The sequence below is a fragment of the Protopterus annectens genome, chromosome 11.part0 (assembly GCF_019279795.1).
Source record: "Protopterus annectens isolate FY-2018-M chromosome 11.part0, PAN1.0, whole genome shotgun sequence".
NCBI lineage: Eukaryota > Metazoa > Chordata > Ceratodontiformes > Protopteridae > Protopterus > Protopterus annectens.
Window position 1 is genome coordinate 1,422,453,175 of NC_056745.1, and position 19,143 is coordinate 1,422,472,317.

A 19,143-nucleotide genomic window follows, 5' to 3' on the forward strand; every position below is an offset into this window, starting at 1 on the left:
GACATTTGCACATTTACTTCCACTAAGAGACTGGTCACCAGTGGGGTACCTCAGAGCTCCACGCTGCAACCGCTGCTGCTTGGTGTGTGTGTGTGTGTGTGTGTGTGTGTGTGTGTGTGTGTATATATATATATATATATATATATATATATATGTATATATAAAATAATATACATTTCAGACGTAAAAGCTAATGTCAAGGGCCTTTAGCTGACCAAGTTTGCAGATGACTGCACATTGGAAGCTGTCATAGATTCACCCCCCTCCATGACAAGAGTATCTTACAAAAGGGTCTAACACAGACATATGACTTCTGCCAAAGTCATGGAATAAAAATGCCAAGGAATGCATTATATTGCCTTTTGGGAAAACTGCTACCCAGGTTAATTACTCCATCGATAAGAGAGGTCAAAGCAGTTGAAATTAACACTGGTTAGAGCTTGGTTGTGTTGCAGAAAATCTCGGATCTGGTTTATCTGGTGTGTACAGATCTGTTTAATGGATTGGACTGCTGTCCTAGTCTTTGTTTAAATAACTCTGTATGTTGCACTGACCAAAACATTTTGTTGGCCATTTTGGCTTACATGCCGACACTGTGAACAAGGTTCTATTTCTTATTTGGCTTCTTAACAGTATCTTGAAATCCCCACCCTCCCACCCTTTTGTTGTTGTGGTGGTGGTTTTAAAAAAAAGTGTTTCTGTCTTTCACCCATAGTGGTAATCTGACTACCTAAGCCCCTCCCTATCTCTTTGATTACTATTGTCAATTGTGGTAAACCAAGTACTTTTCCAACCCACACGATGTTAGCATAATAAAAACTTTTAATCCACGCTTTTGTAACCAAACTTCTTCAGAGTAAAATGTACATTCTCTACATCACATTTAAAAACAGTTTTGAAATGCCTCTGCACCAATAAACACATCTTTTCACTTAAACAATTACACAATTAATCAATAATATTTCAAAGCTCAGGAAATTATTTCCTTATATAGAATCTCTACCGTCTTTCAAAAAACATTTAATGTTAACAGCATAATTTTTAATGTTAACAGCATCATTTATACCAAGTTTTTTATCTGAATTTAAGCTGATTTGCCATAAAGCCTCCTTTTGTTCAAGATTTGTTTTGAAATTGCCACCCCCTAAAATCATCACTTCCTTGCTTCAGCACAGAAAACAAAAATTGTATTGATTAATTGTGTAACTGTTTATGTGGAAATATGTGTTTATTGGTGCAGAGGAATTTCAAAACTGTTTTTAAATGTGATATAGACAATGTACATTTTATTCTGAAGAAGTTTGGTTACAAAAGCATGGATTAAAAGTTTTTATTACGCTAACATCATGTGGATTTCACTATGTTCTTCTGCATCCTCCAGTCTGTTTTTTTTTTTTTTGGTTGTTGTGGTCATCCAGGAGTATTTTTACTTTTTTACTTTTCCAACCCATTGGTTTACATTGATCCAGAATACTGAGTGAGCACTCAGCAAACAAGTATTACTTGAGATAACATCCCTTACTACAAATCATTTTCAGAGAGCTCCCATCTGTTTAACATCCCTGCAATAATCTGAGAGGGTCCTGAATAAATCCTATGCTATTCTTGACAGATAAAATATTTATTTTACCATTTTTCACTTTCAGTGCTCTACTTGCTGATTTGTTTTTACACTTTAAATTGTTTTCAAGTACTCTGATATCGTACTGTCTGATTGCTGAAAACTGCACTTTTGAGAAGCTTTACTGACAGTGTTACTGTGTAATTTGCTACTTTGTATTTTTGTTGGTACTTAATTGTTGTATTGTCCCTGGTAAAGGGCCCTAATAAAACACCCTTATTAGTTTGCATCAACAAAACACCCTTAATAGCCTTCTAACCTCAGTACACCACCCTCTTGTAGTTCACCAAAGGATTGGACTGTATGGATATGGAATTTCCTAACTTTCCTGTAACCAGCCTGGTGAATACAGGCATCTTGAGACAATGTGTCAGTTGTCTTATGCTTACTGACAAACACTTACTCCATAAAGAGATGTTGGTACACAATGCCACTGGAGGATGAACTTGCATACAAGTGCACATCAGGTTGTCAAAACCACACATACAACATCCAACTCACATAGCACACAACACACCCATAGAGTGACATATTCTGTGGCATTAAAAACGATCTTCTAAATAACAAAGATTGCTTAGAGTGTCTGATGTCAAAGCTATGCCTCAGCATGCCCAAGCCACTCAGAAAAATCAGCAGCTAACACTGTACATACTGTCACTCTGAGTAGAACACCAAGTCCCTAAAGCAAGCACACACACTTCCCAGGACTCTTGTCATAGGGGACTCCATTGCAAGATGTACTGATGCCCCTGTAACCAAGCTGAACAAGGAGAAGGTAACTGTTGGTTGCTTATCTGGAGCCAGGATCTGCCAAATCACCTTTACACTCAAGTCATTATGCTACAGGTACCAGTATGATTCCATCATGGTCCACGTAGGTGTAAATGACTTGAGGTTTACCTCCCTGGACTATATGAAGAACAGACATTATGGAGCTTTCAGACTGTGTGTCTCAGGCTAGTATGACCCTAGCACTGAGCAGCATATTGCCGTCGCTGAGGATGCTGCCACAATATGAGCAAAAAATAATTGATTTCAACAATTGGCTGTCTTTCTGTTGTCATTCTAAGGGGATCCATATTTGTCAACTTGGGAGGACATGGTTAACCGACCGTGTTGCTTCACCAGGGGTGGCCTGCACTTTCCCCGCTAGGCTTTTGAATACTGGCTAAAACTTTATCCATCCCCATAGTGTCTTTTTTAGGCAATGCCAGAATGACAAACCTGCCAACATATCAAAAAGCAACTCATCTGAATTTTGGTGTATTGCTGCACAACAGCAGGAACCTAAATAAAAAAAAAACTGTACCCCCTGCAAGCCCTCCTCACACTCGAGAATATAGACATCCGTGAAGTTACTGAGACATGGGTTAAAGAGGCAGAGAGTACCCTGACAGTTCAGGCTTTTAGTGCCTACCACACTTTTAGACCTGTAGCTGCACAGACAAGGGCAAGTATACCTCTAGGATGGTCAAACAGGATAACTTTCTGGAGTATCTCCATGTGCAGTTCACCACAGACAAAATCCTCTACCATATCCTTGCCAACTGTAGGTCACCCTCCATGTCCCAAGAAGCTCACAGTGCATATTTAGACCTACTGGAGACACTTGCTATTCAACCTAATACCCTACTCAAGGAAGACTTTAGTTACCTCTCTGTAGACTGGAAATCCTACATGGTCTCACATCTACAGGCACAGAGATTCCTGGATTTGTAAATGCAAACACCCTTGACCAAACAGTGAAAACTTTTGCTAGAAGTGCCAACATACTGGACCTTGTGCACACAAATATGTGAGAACTCTGCACCCCCCCCCCCATGTCTCATCCTCCCTGGTAAGGTCTGACCATAAAGCTGTCTCCTTTGAAATCAAAATAGCTCCATGATACCATTAAAACCAGTAACTCTTATGAACTATTCTAAGGCAACTTACCTGTTATTAAGTGATAGTTTGTCAAAATACAGTACCCCCCCCCCCCCACACCCAGAGAACACAGCAGCTTATGCTGAATTGCTCTCAGAAACTCTGTACAATGACATCAGTGGCTGCATAGAGGCTTCTGTACCAACTAGAAGTAAGACCAAGATTAGCACCATTAACAAACCGCCCTGGTGGCATCTCAAATTAAACAGGATATACAACAAAAGGAAACAAATTGTGGCAAAAATCAGGAAGGTTAATTCCAATAAAGATTAAAACTCTCTCATCAAATTAAATAAGACAACTGAGAGGGTTAATAGGTCAAGCAAAGCCAACTTTGAGATTAAGCTAGCCTTCCAGGTGAAAGGTAACAATAAGGCCTTTTTCATCTGTGTCCGAAACATCAAGGGTAGCACACACAAATGTGGTGAACTTGTGGTTAATGGTGCAGCATTCATTGGGCCTGGAGATGTAGCAAAACTGTTAGCAGACAAATTCATTTCCAACTTTGCCCCCTCGCACCCACAATCATCCCTAAAGAAATGCCCTCAAACATAACCCCTCCGACTGTAAGTAGAGAGCATGTACTGGCTGCACTTGCTAAAGCCAAGAATACAGCCTCAGTGAGCCCAGATAACATCCCAGAATCCCTCCTGAGCAGCCCAAAATATGACTTATCAGGAGCTCTGGATTTGTCATTGAACTATAGACTTATAAAGGCTTTCGGCCATGAAAATGGAGGGCAGTAATGGTCATCCCCCTTTGTAAGGGAGGACCATCAACATATCCTGGAAACTACAGATCCATTAGCCTGACTAGTCTTATTTGCTAAACAATGGAAAGAATTATCACTGACTTTATCAACAAGGACATAGGAGATCTCCAGGCACTGGGTCCATCCCAGTTTGGCTTTGTCAAAGGAAGGTTATGCTTACTGAATTAGATGAGTGTCTTTGAAAAGATCGCTAAGCAATGGATAAGGGGAAAACAGCATATGCTGCCTACCTAGATCTGGTTAAAGTATTTGATACAATACATCACTTGGGCATTGTCAGTAGATCATGCTAGATAGCTAGTTGTCTCAGTGATAAGACCCAGGAGGTAGAATCAGTGAGGCCACCTCTACAAAGAAGCTGGTCACCAGTAGAGACCCCCAGGGCTCTGTACTAGGCCCCCTCTTCTTTGGCATCTACTTCTCGGATGTTAAAGTCATTGTCAAAGGCCACTGGCTAACCAAGTTCTCAGATTATTGCAAACTGGGAGCAGTCATTAAATTACCCCTAGCTGAGAACTGCCTTCAGGAAGGTCTAACACAGATAAATGCTTGGTGCCAAAGCCATGGCTTAAAGCTCATTTCCAAGAAATGCATCATAGTACCTTTTGGGAAGTTGACCACCTTGGGTAACTGTCATCAATAAAACACCCCTAAAAGTTGATTCAGTAGTCAGGAATTTGGGAGCTCATGTAGATAGTAACCTAACCTTCGGCCAACATGCGTCCAAGGTAGTGAGAAAATCCTTCTCTGTTGCTCAACTTATAAGCAAGTGCTTGGCATCTAGGTCCAGAGGGGTCATCATACCACTTTACTCTGCCCTCTTCAGATTCATCATACAGCATAAATGCCCCCTTAAATATGTACCTGACCAGACACATGCAGCAACTGGAATGCCCACAAAGGTTCCTTACAAAAAGAATACAGGGAATAAACAAAATGTCCTATGCTGATTGCCTCAAAACCCTGTCTCTTTACTCAGTGTCATACAGACTTTTGAGAGGTGATCTTTTCCTGTCATACAAGACATCCCTGGACCTGTTTTATAAAACTTTTCCACTTCTGCAAAACAAATAACATCAGAACTACTAGATTAAAAGACCTTAAATTTTGCTTGCAACATAAATAGGACATGTTGGATAGAGAGATGCGTTTCTCAGAGAATTCCCATTCTCCGGAACAGGCTTCCCATCCGTGTCAAGCAGAATTCCTCCCTATCCCTATTTAAGTGCAACTTGGTGCAATAGAACCCCATATATAAATCAGATTTGTAGGTCACGTTCGAGTTACATGGCTAGACTTATAAGGGCCCTAATAGTTGTTAGTCTAGTACACGTCTCTGAACCTATAAGACACCCCTAAGAGGTGACCTACTAGTCAGGGATCTGGGAACATAAGTAGACAGTAATCTGGCCTTTGACCAACATGTGGCCAAGGTAGTAAGAAAATCATTCTGCGTCGCCCAACTTGTAAGTAAGGGCATGGCATCCAGGTACAAGGAAGTTGTAGTGTCAGTTTATTTGTCCATTATCAGACCCATCATAGAGTATGATGCCTCCTTCAGCATGTATGTGCAACAGTTGGAACACTCACAAAGGTTCCTTCCCAAGAGAATTCAGGGTATGAACACATTGCCCCATACATATAATCTTAAAGCCCTATCTGTATATTCTGTCTCCTACTGGTTACTGAGAGGCAATCTATGCCTGTCATACAAGGCATGCTCGGATCCAGCTCTGATGCACAATTCACACATCCACAAAATGAACATCAGAACAACTAGATCGAATTTTGCTTGTGACATAAATAAAACATGTTGGTGAGACAGATGTGTCTCAGCTGATCCCCATGCTCTGGAACAGGCTTCCCATCCATGTGAAGCAGAGTCCATCCTTAACCCTATTTTAAACCATATCTTGACCAATGGATGGGAAATTGGATATTCATCATGTGTCTGGCCCCCATGTCTCTGATGTACAGAGGAAGACAGTAATGCCCAAGCTAACATACCCCCCCACATGACCTCTAGAAACTTCCTAACATACCCCCCCCCATAAATCCCCATGATACATAGGGACACAGTTGCATCGGATTGCATGGCTAGGCTTATAAAGGCTCTGGTTGTCATTAGCTTAGTATGTAACTTATGAACCTGTGAATTATAAGAGAAACTCACAGTAGTTCATGATCTGGTCTCATCCCACCTTGACTGCTGTAATGCTCTCTGCCTGAGACTATCTGACATTGATCAGTATTAGCTAGTGCAAAACTCTGCAGCCAGACTACATACCGTATGGATCATTACCAGTATGTTACACCTTTGTTGTGGCGTTTACACTAATTCCTTGCTCATTTTTGTGTAGTAGTTAGTCTCAGTGGGTATGTTTATCCATGATTGACTTGGATTTCATTTAACTCAGCTTATAGTGCCATTCTGCCCTCCCAGGTGCTATACTCATTGTCTAAGGGACTGCTAATAATTCCCCAGGTGCAGTTGAAAACATCTGGTTATTGCTGTTTTGCTTAGTGTGCACCACGTGTGGAAACTTCTGCCACATAGGTTGTGTAAGATTTTTTCACTTTGGCCTGCTTGTATAGATGTAGACATTTCTGTTTGGACTGGCATACAATAATTTGTTTCAATGACCTTTGCTTCTTATCTTACTGCCTGGTAAAAGTATTGCTTTAGTATTGTTTATTTGTTATTATTAACTATCTTAGTCATATGTTTTCTTTTTCTTTTTGTTAATATGCACTTGTATTCATTCCTATTGTTTTTATTGTTTTATAATTTAACTGGTATATGTTTTACCCAGTTTTACTAGTACTTCGGTTAAAAAGTATATTAACAGAACCCAAGCTGAAGTTGAAGCTATGCTCCTGCTGTTCACCTTGCAGGCTTGCTGCTACTCCATGTTTTCACCAGTGGAGACTCTGAAGAATGAGCTGGTAGATGTGAGCCTCAACCCTTGTAGCATATTGTATTTCAAGCATTTTTTAGTTCTGTTTGTTTAATGTAAACCCACAAACATATATACGTTAATTAATGAACAACCAAACATAAGAGTAGGAGCTTACAATGAAAAAAGACTTCTCCCCTCTCATCATATAGGAACCAGCCTGCAGTGCTCCAACAACATGGCTGCATTCCATGGTAGCATTATCTTTACATTTAATCCTTTCTTTTATATCCCCAGCCCCTTTGTATCAAAGGCTGTGATGGTAAAATTCTTGCTCTTACATCATACTTCCCCTTCAATCATCCTTCCTCCTCTACTTCCCTTCTGTGTCGTTGAGAGACTAGCTCTTGCCTGAGTACAATATGTGAGAAGGAACAGTGCCATGACACCTGAAGCATAACTCATTCTGATCTAAGGAACACTTTCTTAAACTATCAGAGCTCATGCTTACGTATGTTCCTGCGGAATTTAGCTGCAGATGACTTGCAACAAACTCCAGTATCCATTTGTCCCAGTTCTGCACTTTAGGAATTTGAGGATTTAGCTGTCCTCTCATGATCATTTTTTGTGAGGGAAAGATAAAACAACATTCAGATCAAGTCAGGAGCCATCTTGAAACTCTTAGGTTCCATGTCATCCTGTGTTCCGATGACTATAAATGCCAGACTCTACACAAATGTGATTCAGTGGTACCTGGAAAGGCTTTGGAAGTAAAACATTCAGTCCGTGAAGCATACCTTTGCTTTCATCCCTGCAGTTGTCAAGGAGATTCCATGGTTATGAAGTCAGATGTCACTAAAACTAAGGCTGCCCTTTTTTTCATCTGGAGGTAGAGCAGAGACTGTTCAAACAAACCGCTAAAACTGCCAAGTCTCTCTATACACTAAGCAAATTTATTTAAGCGCTTTTCTCTTCAGATTGACAAAAAACATTTAAAAAAAAATCCAACTGCATTTAAATAACCTTCACAAGGTCACACGATAAAGCAATACAATTTTAAAGTTATAAACACTTTTAAATAGTTCACTTACTAAAATCAAATAAATATATATTAAAATTACTCGTATTGCCATAATTGAAACAACCTATTAATGTATGTTAGTATTTGTGTTCTGTATCCATATTAGTTGCCTTGAAATATAATAACAATAATAAACAAAGTATAACTTTCTGGTACAAGACATCTCTTCTTACTTCCCTATGAACCTAATATATTACAGTACATAATATATTTGCATATATTTACGTACATATTTTATCTATATATTTAAAAGTATATAATTTATACTTCATGAATTATACATCTTATCTATCCAAACTTTTAAGCTTCAGTAAACACATAATTGAACACGTTTCATTTAAACCAGGATCCATATATGCATTCAGCCTAATTTTCCACATTAGTTCCATTTTTTCCAACAGTAAACTAATTGGACCACCCCTCATATCCTGAATGACCTGATCAATTACCTTAAATTTGAACGTATGGTCTGGGTGTGCAAGTACATGCCTAGCTAGAGCATTTTCTTCTTTATGTTGACTTATGCTCCCAAGATGTTCATATACCCTGTCCCTCAATCTCCGATCTGTCATGCCTATATAGAAAGAGGGGCAGGCTTGACATTTAGCAACATAAACAACTCCTTTTGAATTACAGTTAAATCTATTCTTACAATTTAATCTAAAGCCATTTATATCAGTTGGGATTCCAAGTTCCATAACACAGCAGTATGGACAATTACCACACTGCATCATGCCCAAATTCCTCATTTTTGAGTTTATTTGTTTTTGTAATAGGTTTTTGAAACTCAGTCCCTTTCTCCAAACTATTTTTGGCAATTCTCCTACTTTTGAAACCAGAGTATTGTCATCTTTCAATAAACTCCAATGGAACTAATGTGGCAAATTAGGCTGAATGCATATATGGATCCTGGTTTAAATGAAGTGTTCAATTATGTGTTTATTGAAGCTTAACAGTTTGGATAGATAAGATGTATAATTCATGAAGTATAAATTATATACTTTTAAATGTATAGATAAAATATGTACGTAAATACATGCAAATATATTATGTATTGTAATACATTAGGTTCATAGGGAAGTAAGTAGAGATGTCTTGTACCAGAAAGTTATACTTTGTTTTTTATTATTATTATTATTATTATTATTATTATATGTCAAGGCAACTAATATGGATACGGAACACAAATACTAACATACATTAATAGGTTATTTCAATTATGGCAATACGAGTGATTTTAATATGTATTTATTTGATTTTAGTAAGTGAACTGTTTAAGTGTTTATAACTTTAAAATTTTATTGTTTTATCATGTGACCTTGTGAAGGTTATTTAAATGCAGTTGGATTTTTTAAAATGTTTTTTGTCAATCTGAAGAAGTCCAACGATACTGTTGGACGAAAAGCGCTTAAATAAATTTGCTTTGTGTATAGAGAGACTTGGCAGTTTTAGCGGTTTGTTTGAACAGTTGGTCGTTCATAGTTTTGTGGTTTGTGCTGTCACTCGTATTCCCCTATGGCGAATGTCTCTTTTGATTCAACACCTACCACCTTATTGGATACTAATACAGAACCAGATTCGATGGGTCAATTGACTATGTTGATCCAACTTTTGTCGCAAAGGGTGGAGACTTTAAATACCCGTTTGGACGCTGTAGCATCAATCGAGCAGCAACAACAGGACCGAACGGTCATTCAAGACTCGTCTCAACCAGGACAAACTGGGCAAATAAATTCATTGCCACCAGGACAAACAGGTACTTCATTTAATTCAAGTACTGAGCTTCTGAATGAGCAGCCTAATTTGCATACGGATGTAGAAAGAGCACCTGCTATTTTGAATGCAGGAGCTTCTAACGTAAATTGTAATTTGCATTCAGTACCAAGTACTTTTCAACGCCAACAGCATCAAGATCAGATTCCCCATTTGGGGTTGATACAGACTCCTAACCTAAAATATTGGTTGGTGACTCCAGTAGGGTTATTTGCAGTTGATAACTCTAATAATTCGCAATAGTCGGAGATGCAGTGAACATATCACTATCACAGTTATTAAACCAGTTAGATCATAATATGTTAATATATAAGAAACTATGTTTGGAAATAGAATATTTCCAAAAGTGCCTGTGATTGGAGATGGTACCCAAGGGGTTAAGAACATGGCGATACCAAACAGGTTTGATATCAGGTTCTGAATTTCATAAGGATCTGATAAAATTGTTTAACCAACAGGGCTTGCAACTACTTCAAATGATGGTAAAACGCTATACTACAATAACTAAAGAATTAGGTGAACAGATTGGTCAATTGGATAGCCTAATCAAACAACATAATGACTTTGAATGGTATAAGTACGAATATTTACATACTTTTCAAAGTATAGAACATTTGGCTAAAATCAAACAAAAATAAAAAAAATTGGAAAGGGACTGGTTGCAATATCGTGCAGGGCAGGCCTACCCCCCACCCCCACCAACTCAAGCATGGTCGAACCATCAGACTTCTAATTTAGAGAACAGTGGAACCACATCACAAGGGGCCACTGTTATACTAACATCAACATCGGCACAGCAAAGTGCGGAATTTATAAATAATCATCCAGATGGTGATTCGGAGGGAGACAATGTGAGAATGTCTGAACGTACTCGAGACCGCAATACTAATAATGAAATACAGAATAATAATAACCAATAGACAGTGGTTTCAAACACTAAACAGGGTTTTACGAGGGCCAACCAACGGAAACATTGGAACAAATGGAAAAATAACAACAACAGGAGGTGACCCTAAGGATCCAACATAAGGATACACCTTTTGTGAAAAATAAACAGGGTGATTTCACTGTTTTATAATTTTTCATCTTTCCAGGTTTCCCAATATTTAGTGGACATTCTAAAGGTTTGACATTTGTTCCCACACGGAAAATGGATTTAGCACAAACTATATGTGATCTTAAATTGTTTGTAAGAAAATTTAATTTGAAACAACTTTTAGGTACGCAAACTACAGCCACTAATCAACTTATAGAGTTTTGAGCTGTTTTAACCTTCACACAGTAGATTAATATCATAATTGATTCATCTTGTACCCTGCATACTGCCATGACTCTCGGCCTTCATCTTTTTCAGTCATACAAACATCTGATTTTGTTGTACTTTTTTTTTTTTTTTGTAGGGGAGGCACCATAGTTGTGAATTTGTTGATATATATTTATTATTTGTTCACTGAACCGTACTAACCATTTTCAGGCTCAGCCTGGGTAAAATACAAACATTTCACAAACAGTAAAGACAGAAATGTAACCGATAACATAGTTAAGATTAGTTTCATAGGAAAACAGAATATGTACGATTAAGGACGTAAAGTGGTCTATCATAGTTCATGAAAGAGTCAGGAAGAAATGTGTCTTTATATGAAAGCACAGAAACTCTTTGAATGATATATGTTGATTTAGACCAGACCCTGCATTTTTTCAGCTTTTTCCCAAGTGACAATATTATTAAAAGTCAGATTTGCACAGAATATAAATATGTCATCGAATGTGGCACATTTGTAAATTCACATTTAAAATTGGTAATTATGTTCTGGCTAACTGTTATGTTGTTTTTAGCAGTCTGATCATATATTTTTCTTTGATAGGAAACTTTTTTTTTTTTTTGTTCTACTACATGGATTTCTTCAACATCTTTAGTATAGATCACTAAAGTGGTCTTATTTTTCCCTCTAGATATTTGAATGGTGGTACTTTCGCAAATATGGAACCTCATTCATAGAGCAGGTCTCTGTGAGTCACTTGCGTCCCCTTCTTGGTGGGGTTGATAGTAATTCTCCAAGCAACACAAATACTACTAATGGAGAGACAGACTCCAACAGACAGAGTGTATCTGGTATGTATTTAAACAGCAAAAGAGACTGTAATTTTACCATAATCTTACTGTTAGTTTTTTAGAAGAAGCATTGCATTTGACATTTTTCATTTGCTTTTTAGAACATATAAAAGATGGCATAACTACTATATTAATTAATAGACTCTCAAAAATCTTTGATTACACAGACTTTTAAATTAATAAAATACTCTATCTGATGTTGTCCTTTTCATTCTTCCTCACTAATGGGTTTCAGATCTGACTCGGCCGCTTTCCAAGACTTAGGATCTGAGTCTCGAGCTCCTCCCTCTACCAGTAATGCACCATACCATCTTCAACTCTCCAGACCTTGTTTGCCACGTGTCATGTCTAGAAGTGGTTCCAGTCTTGAGCTAGTGTTTTTGGGCAGATAAGTGTAACATTGTATAGTGTTAGCCTAATTATTGTTGTTGTATTGCTGCTATTCCCTTTTTCCCCTCTGCTTTTGCCTCCCTCATAGTTAATGAAGGATCAGGGACTTTAGGTTTGCCCTTTCTTTTGCTTCTTCTTCTTCCTCTTCCTTTCTTCATGACACTTTCAAAAGAAAAAAAAAACTTTCTAGTTAGAGTTTAGAGTAAATTGTTTAAAGATTTTGCTTAACATTACAATTAACTACTTTATTGTTTGTTGCTTGGTGTGTGTAGTGTGCTGTTATGTCTGAGAAGCTAACTGGGTTCAAGAGATGCACTTCTTGTGGGTACAAGATCCCCAACCCCGATACCTACAAGAAGTGCATCTGTTGCCTAGGCCCAGACCGTTTGGATGAAGAGTTCTGGTGTGTGCAGTATTCAACGATTGTGTTAGCTGAACGCAGCAACAAGCTCATTTTAAAGGGCTTGTTGCCTGCATCCACTACTTGTGGGGCTCAAACACCCTTAAACATACTGGCTGGAAATGCTCCCTCTCATCTTCATCTCAGGAGTTGGAGCATGCAAAGAAAAAGACTAATGTCTCAGATCAGCCTACTTCTGATCCGAGTACCACTCGCAAAAGCTTGGATCTGAAAACTTCTATGGATCAGACAGTGTTGACTCCTAAGGTCTTGAGGCCAGCGTCGGATCTGAAAGTGCTATTGGATCTACCTTCCTCGGCCCCGGGCACCTCTCAGATCCTATGATTTCAGGATCCCCTGTTCCCAGCACCTCCTGTTTGGATCCCAGGGCTTCAGATCTGGTGGTTAGGAGCCTGACATCAGCCTTCCAGGTGGAACCAGTATCCCCAGCTGTCCCCTCGAAGGTCTTACAAATCCCTACCAAATCTAGAAATACGTCTTTAACATCTTCCAGGTCTTCTCAAAGCTTCACCAAGGCTGACATGAACAGAATGATGTGGAAGTGCCTTAAGGTGCAGATCCAGGTGGGGGTATTGCCATCTCTGTCGCATCTCTGATCTGTGATTGCTTCTCCTCCTTCTATGCAGACTCCTTTTCTGATCTGACCCCTGGTTTCAGAATCCCAAGAGCGTGGGTACTGAGACAGTCAATGATGGATCTGAGAAACCTTCCATCCTTGACTCCGACAGTATTCCTGACTAGCACTGCTCTGTTTTTTTTATTTTTTTTTTTGTCAGATCAGAGCGGGTCCCAGGTCAGAGACATCAGCGCTGACTCTAGAGTGTTGACTTCGGCTCCGACTTTGTCAGATCCATATTTTCCCCTTGGAGCTTCAGTCTCTGACAACTTGGATCTGGTTCTGTCAGGAGGCCTCAGATCCATGGGTGGTTCTGCTCTCCCCTCGGGTAACTTCAGTTCTGATGGAGAAAGAGGAGGCTTCCTCAGGGTTATTGGCCTCCCGCTTGGCAGAAAGGGCTTTCTCTAAGTTTAGAGAGTCATCTCCTCACACCCAGTATCCACCCCTTCCTTCATCAGATCTGAGCACTGAGTCCATTGTTCCTGTCCTAGGTCAGCCTGTCCAGAGGAGCCTCCAGAGTACTTCCCCTCGGGGAGTCCCCCTTCTTCTAATACCTCCCCGGAGCACCACACTGAGGAGGTACCTCGAAAGAAAAAGTGTAAAAGGAGGCATATTCGACTCTCCTTTGTAGTCCCTCACAGAGGTCACCGATCTCAATGAGGGAGAAGGATCTCCCTAATCACCACCTGAGGACATCTCCTTTGGGAGACATCCTATAACTCCTCCAGCAGAAAGGTGGATGGTCTGCCCAATCTCCTGCTCCTCCTGAGGAGTCTGTGTTCCTGGAGGCCTTTGGGATGGGCCCGTCTACATCCTGGGTGACTCCTGCGGCAGATGAGCTGATTGGCCTAGTCTCCCGCCAGGCCTGGGAGGAAATTGACATGGTTGAGCCAATCACCAAATACCCCAATAGGTTCCTGAGCCCATTGTGGACCACATGCATTGGACTAAAGGCGTTCCTGTAGATACCATTATCATTCCAGTAACCACAAGGAAGGAGCTGGCAGAATAGAACTCCACAGTTCATCTGCCTAACATGGAGTCTAGAGCACTGAACAGACATGAAAAGCATGTTTACGCCTCAGCTGCTTTTTCTCTGAGGTCATTGAACTACCTGGTGCACTTCATCATCTGCAGAGAGATCTGGTTATGGAATTATCCAACTCTCTTGCCGAGATCATGTCAGAGGAGGATATGAAAAAGGATTCTCCCCAGCTGGCTACTCTTTCTTCCCTCAATAATTCCGTGATTAGGCTGATTTCACATGTGGTGGAAGGCATCTCACCAGTGGCTGGTACAGATATAGCCATCAGGAGACATGCCTGGATGTGGCTTTGTGATTTTGTGGAACCCTTCAAGGTGTCCTTCATTAATGTCCCCTTCGATGGGTCCTCCTTGTTTGGACCTTCTTTGAAAGATGCACTGACCCACAGTGAGCAAGAAGGAAAGACCTTGTCTACCATGGGGATCATGTTTTCTACTCCTCAGAGGATTTTCTGCAGGAATCAATGAGGAGGTATGAAGACTTGGTTCAGGAAGTGTCGGGGTTCTTTTCAGGACCTAAGCAGAGATACCTTCTCCAGAGGCAGAGGAGGAGGAGGTTTCAGTGGCAGACGCCACTCCAGAGGCAGAAGGGATCTGCAGAAACAGAGTTTCAGGGAATCCTTCCCTGATAAATCCTTCCAGCATTCCTGAAGTGCTGTCCAACTGTACATCTGTGGAGGTAATCAGAGGTCATGTAGTCCTGCACCTGGATGCCTAGACAAGTATAACAAACAATTCCTGGGTGCCAAATATTATATCCAGAGGCTATTACATTCACTTTTCCCTAAATCCTCAAGGTCCAAGGAGGAAATTCCCTGATGTCCCACCCTGTCAGAGGGAGTAACACACTATGAGAAGTTCAAAAACTTTCGCAAAAAAGAGTCATCCAAGAGGTCCAGACCAAACAAAGAGGATTCAGAATGTATTTTTACTGCTTTTTAATGCCAGAAAGACAGGGGACTGGAGTCCAATTCTGGATCTCAGCAATTTGAGTAATTTCATCAAGAAGTCAAAGTTCCAAATGTTTACGGTTCAGTCCATCTTGCTACTGCTATGCAAGGGCGATTAGATGTGGTCCTTGGATCTTCAAGACGCGTATTACCGTATCAAATTGACAGGCGCTCCAGAAGTCATTTGCACTTTTGGCTGGGAGCCAATGAATACCAGTTCAGGGTGCTGCCCTTTGGACTCACCACAGCCTTCCGGGTGTTGACCAAATGTTTGGCAGTCATAGATGCTCACCTGAGGCTAAAGGGATTCAAAGTGTTTCCATACTTATATGATTGGCTCCTGACTGCACCAACAAGGCATCCTTTGCTACAGTCAAGGGGCTAGCTAGTGAAAATATTCAACCACCTGAGTATCACGATAAATCTAAGAAAATAGAACTTGACACCTGTACAAAACTTAAGAGTTCATAGGAATGCAACTGGATTCAAAAACACAAGTAGCCTACTTGCCAGTACACCACATTTTATCTCAGAGACACTATGTTCAAGATGTACTTTAGAGAGCACCCACAACTTTGGGCCAAGTTGGTTTTACAGGTTCTAGGGTCAATGGCAGCCACAATTGTTCTAGTCCTCATAGCTAGGTTCTTCATGAGGGTTCTCCAGTGGACCATAGCAGTCCGTTGGTCTGTCCTTTATCACCCGCTGTCTGCTCCCATAAAACTGTCTCAGATCTGCAGGAATCATCTACACTGGTGGCTAGAATCACATGACCTTTTTCTCTTCCCCCAGCCATAGCCACACTGACCCCGGATGCTTCACAGTCTTGGGGGGGGTCACTTCCTAGGGAAGATGGTCCAAGGCACGTGGTCAGCTGTAGAGACTAAGATGCATACCACTGTCTTAGAGATGAGAGCAGTCCTCCTTATGTTGCAAGCCTTTCAGAATGCTCCCATCTGTGGACGTTTGCAATTCACACAGACAACATGTCAGTAGTCTGGTCCATCAACAAACAAGGAGGAACCTGTGGTGCAAGGAGACCATGAGAGTTTAGGAATGGGCGATATCCTCAGACCATTTGCTGATTGCAACACGCATTCCAGGGGCAATCAGTGTTCTAGAAGACAGACTCAGCAGGTCAGTTTTGACTCCTCACGAGTGGTTCCTCAAGCAGTCATTAGCGAACAAGATACGCAGCCATTGGGGCCAATCTTGTTGTGACCTCGTTGCCTCTGCATTGAACTTCAAGTGCAACAAGTATTTTGCTCTGATCCCCCTGGAGGGGGGAGTCACTGAGAGATGCTCCAGTCCACGATTGTCCCCCAGGTCTCCTTTATGTTTACCCCCTATTACCATTCATCCCAAAAATTCTACAGAAAGCCAACAGGTTGAAGAGTTCCTTAATCGTAATTGCCCCTTTCTGGCCTTGCCAAGTGTGGTTCCCCTTTCTTCGGTCTCACCTCAAGTTTATGCCTTGGATACTGGATCCCATACATGATCTCATATCTCACCCATCAGAGACTCAGATTCTCAATCTCCACACCCTCAAACTGACTGCATGGTTTCTCCAATTCCAGTAATTGTAAGAAAGTCCAGGCTAGCCCCCTCCATATGTGAAATTATTCTGGCCTGTCAGCTTCCACCGAAAACGCCTACAAAAGTAAGTGGAAGAGGTTCTGTATTTGGGTGCCTAAGGAAAATATTGATCCTTTCTCAGCAGCTACAGCATCTGTTCTCCCTTTTCTGAGCACTCTTTTTCAAGAAGGAGCTAGTTTCTCCACCGTCACAATCCATCTGGTTGCCACATCCAGTTTTCATGCTGGGAAGAGAAATTCAACCCTTTTTTTTCTTCCAAACTATGTAAGGCCTTCATGAAGGACATGTTTCATCTTAGACCTCCAGTTAAAGATCGCTCTCCCACTTGGGATCTCGTGATGGTACTGCAAGGTCTCACGCAGAAGCCTTTTGAACTGGCAGACTCTTGTGACATAAAATGTATTTCTTGGAAAACAATCTTCTGAGTAGCTATTACTTCCACTAAGAGAATATTGGAGCTTCAGGCTTTGTCAGCCAAACCTCCCTACATCATTTTTCACAAAGATAGAGTTTCCTTAAGAACAAATACTTTCTTTATGTCCAAGGTTGCCATCGAGTCTAACATTAACCAGTCAGTTCAGTTGCCGGTTTTCTTCCCCAACTTTTCGAATAAAGGTGAATACCTCTTACACCTCCTGGACGTTCACAGACTATTGCGTTTCTGTCTACACAGAACAAAGACAAAGGAAATCTAATCAGCTCTTGGTCTCCTTTTCAACAAGCTGGTCAGGACAAGCAGTTTCAAAAATCATTTTAGTGAGATGCATTACAGACTGCATTTATTTCATTTATTCTAAGAGAGGTATAGACTTGCCCTGACCTCCCAGGGCTCATTCCAGCAGGGTTGTGGCTACTTCATCTGCCTTCTCTTCCAGAGCTTGTATTGATGAAGTTTGTGCAGCAGCCACTTGGTCTAAGACTCATACTTTTGTTATACATTGTAAGCTGGATATTTTTTCAGGAGCAGGGCATCCTTTGGCTTGACTGTGCGCCAGCTCATCCTTGCTTAAGGGTCACCCAGGAATTGTGTAGTGGGGAACTCTGAACCCTTAGTGAAGAGGAATGAAAAGGAAAACATCAGATTGAAAAGTTATGTACTCACCATAACTAGGTATCCGTGTCACCCGTTTTCATTACTCCTCATGTCCCTCCCATCCATCCCCTGGCCTGGTGCCTTTATGAAGTACTTGGATGACTTTGGAACCAATGGGTTCCAGGTTTGAACCCCCAGATACCTTTTTTCTGTATAGTGGTAAACCCTTTTAGTTATAGGGCAGCAAACTCTATCTGGAGAGTTGAGGATGGTATGTTGCATTTTGGGTAGAGGGAAGAGCTCAAGACTCGGATCATAAGTCTTGGAAAGTGGCCAAACTGGATCCAGTGTCAGATCTGAGACCCATTAGTGAGGAGGAATGAAAATGGACAACACAGATATTTAGTTATGGTGAGTACATAATTTTTCATTTTGGTGACTTTTAAATTAGAAATTAGTATTGATGATCTGCCCTTTGAAATTATTGTATCAAAATACAGAAAAATGCTGGGTTTCAGTTTATGGTACACATTTGAACATCAAAAAAATGCAGTTAATTACATTTCACTTGATCAGTTAGCAAACAGCAGAAAAATGTGTCAGAAGTAATGGACTAAAAACAACATTGCATCTCGAAAATGTAAGCAGTGGGTTGCAGGCAGTAGTTTGTGCTCCCATGCTCTAACAAAATCTGTTAATTTTGAGGTTCTGATATCATTAAACAATTGACATTGTACTGATGTGGTTGAATTCTGACTCTTGTCTGGTTTGGGATTTTGTCTCTGCACTGACTTAGTCAGAGAAATTATCTGTTTGTTATCATTCATTCCCCTGTTCAATAAACTGGATTGGCTGTCAAACTAAAACGCATGCTTGTCCTGTACCCCATTGTTAAAAATTTCATATCAGA

At 40.5% G+C, this 19,143-nt stretch overlaps 1 protein-coding gene across 6 annotated transcripts in view; it reads left to right on the forward strand.

Annotated features, from left to right (window-relative positions):
- The window catches only part of ST7 (suppression of tumorigenicity 7), a 1,957,536-nt gene that overhangs the window by 1,368,963 nt on the left and 569,430 nt on the right, over window positions 1-19,143 (forward strand). For all 6 annotated transcript variants that reach the window (XM_044088709.1, XM_044088710.1, XM_044088711.1 and 3 more), the window contains one exon: window positions 12,024-12,183. In XM_044088709.1, coding sequence (XP_043944644.1) covers window positions 12,024-12,183 — 160 coding nt within the window. The remainder of the gene's footprint in view (window positions 1-12,023; window positions 12,184-19,143) is intronic.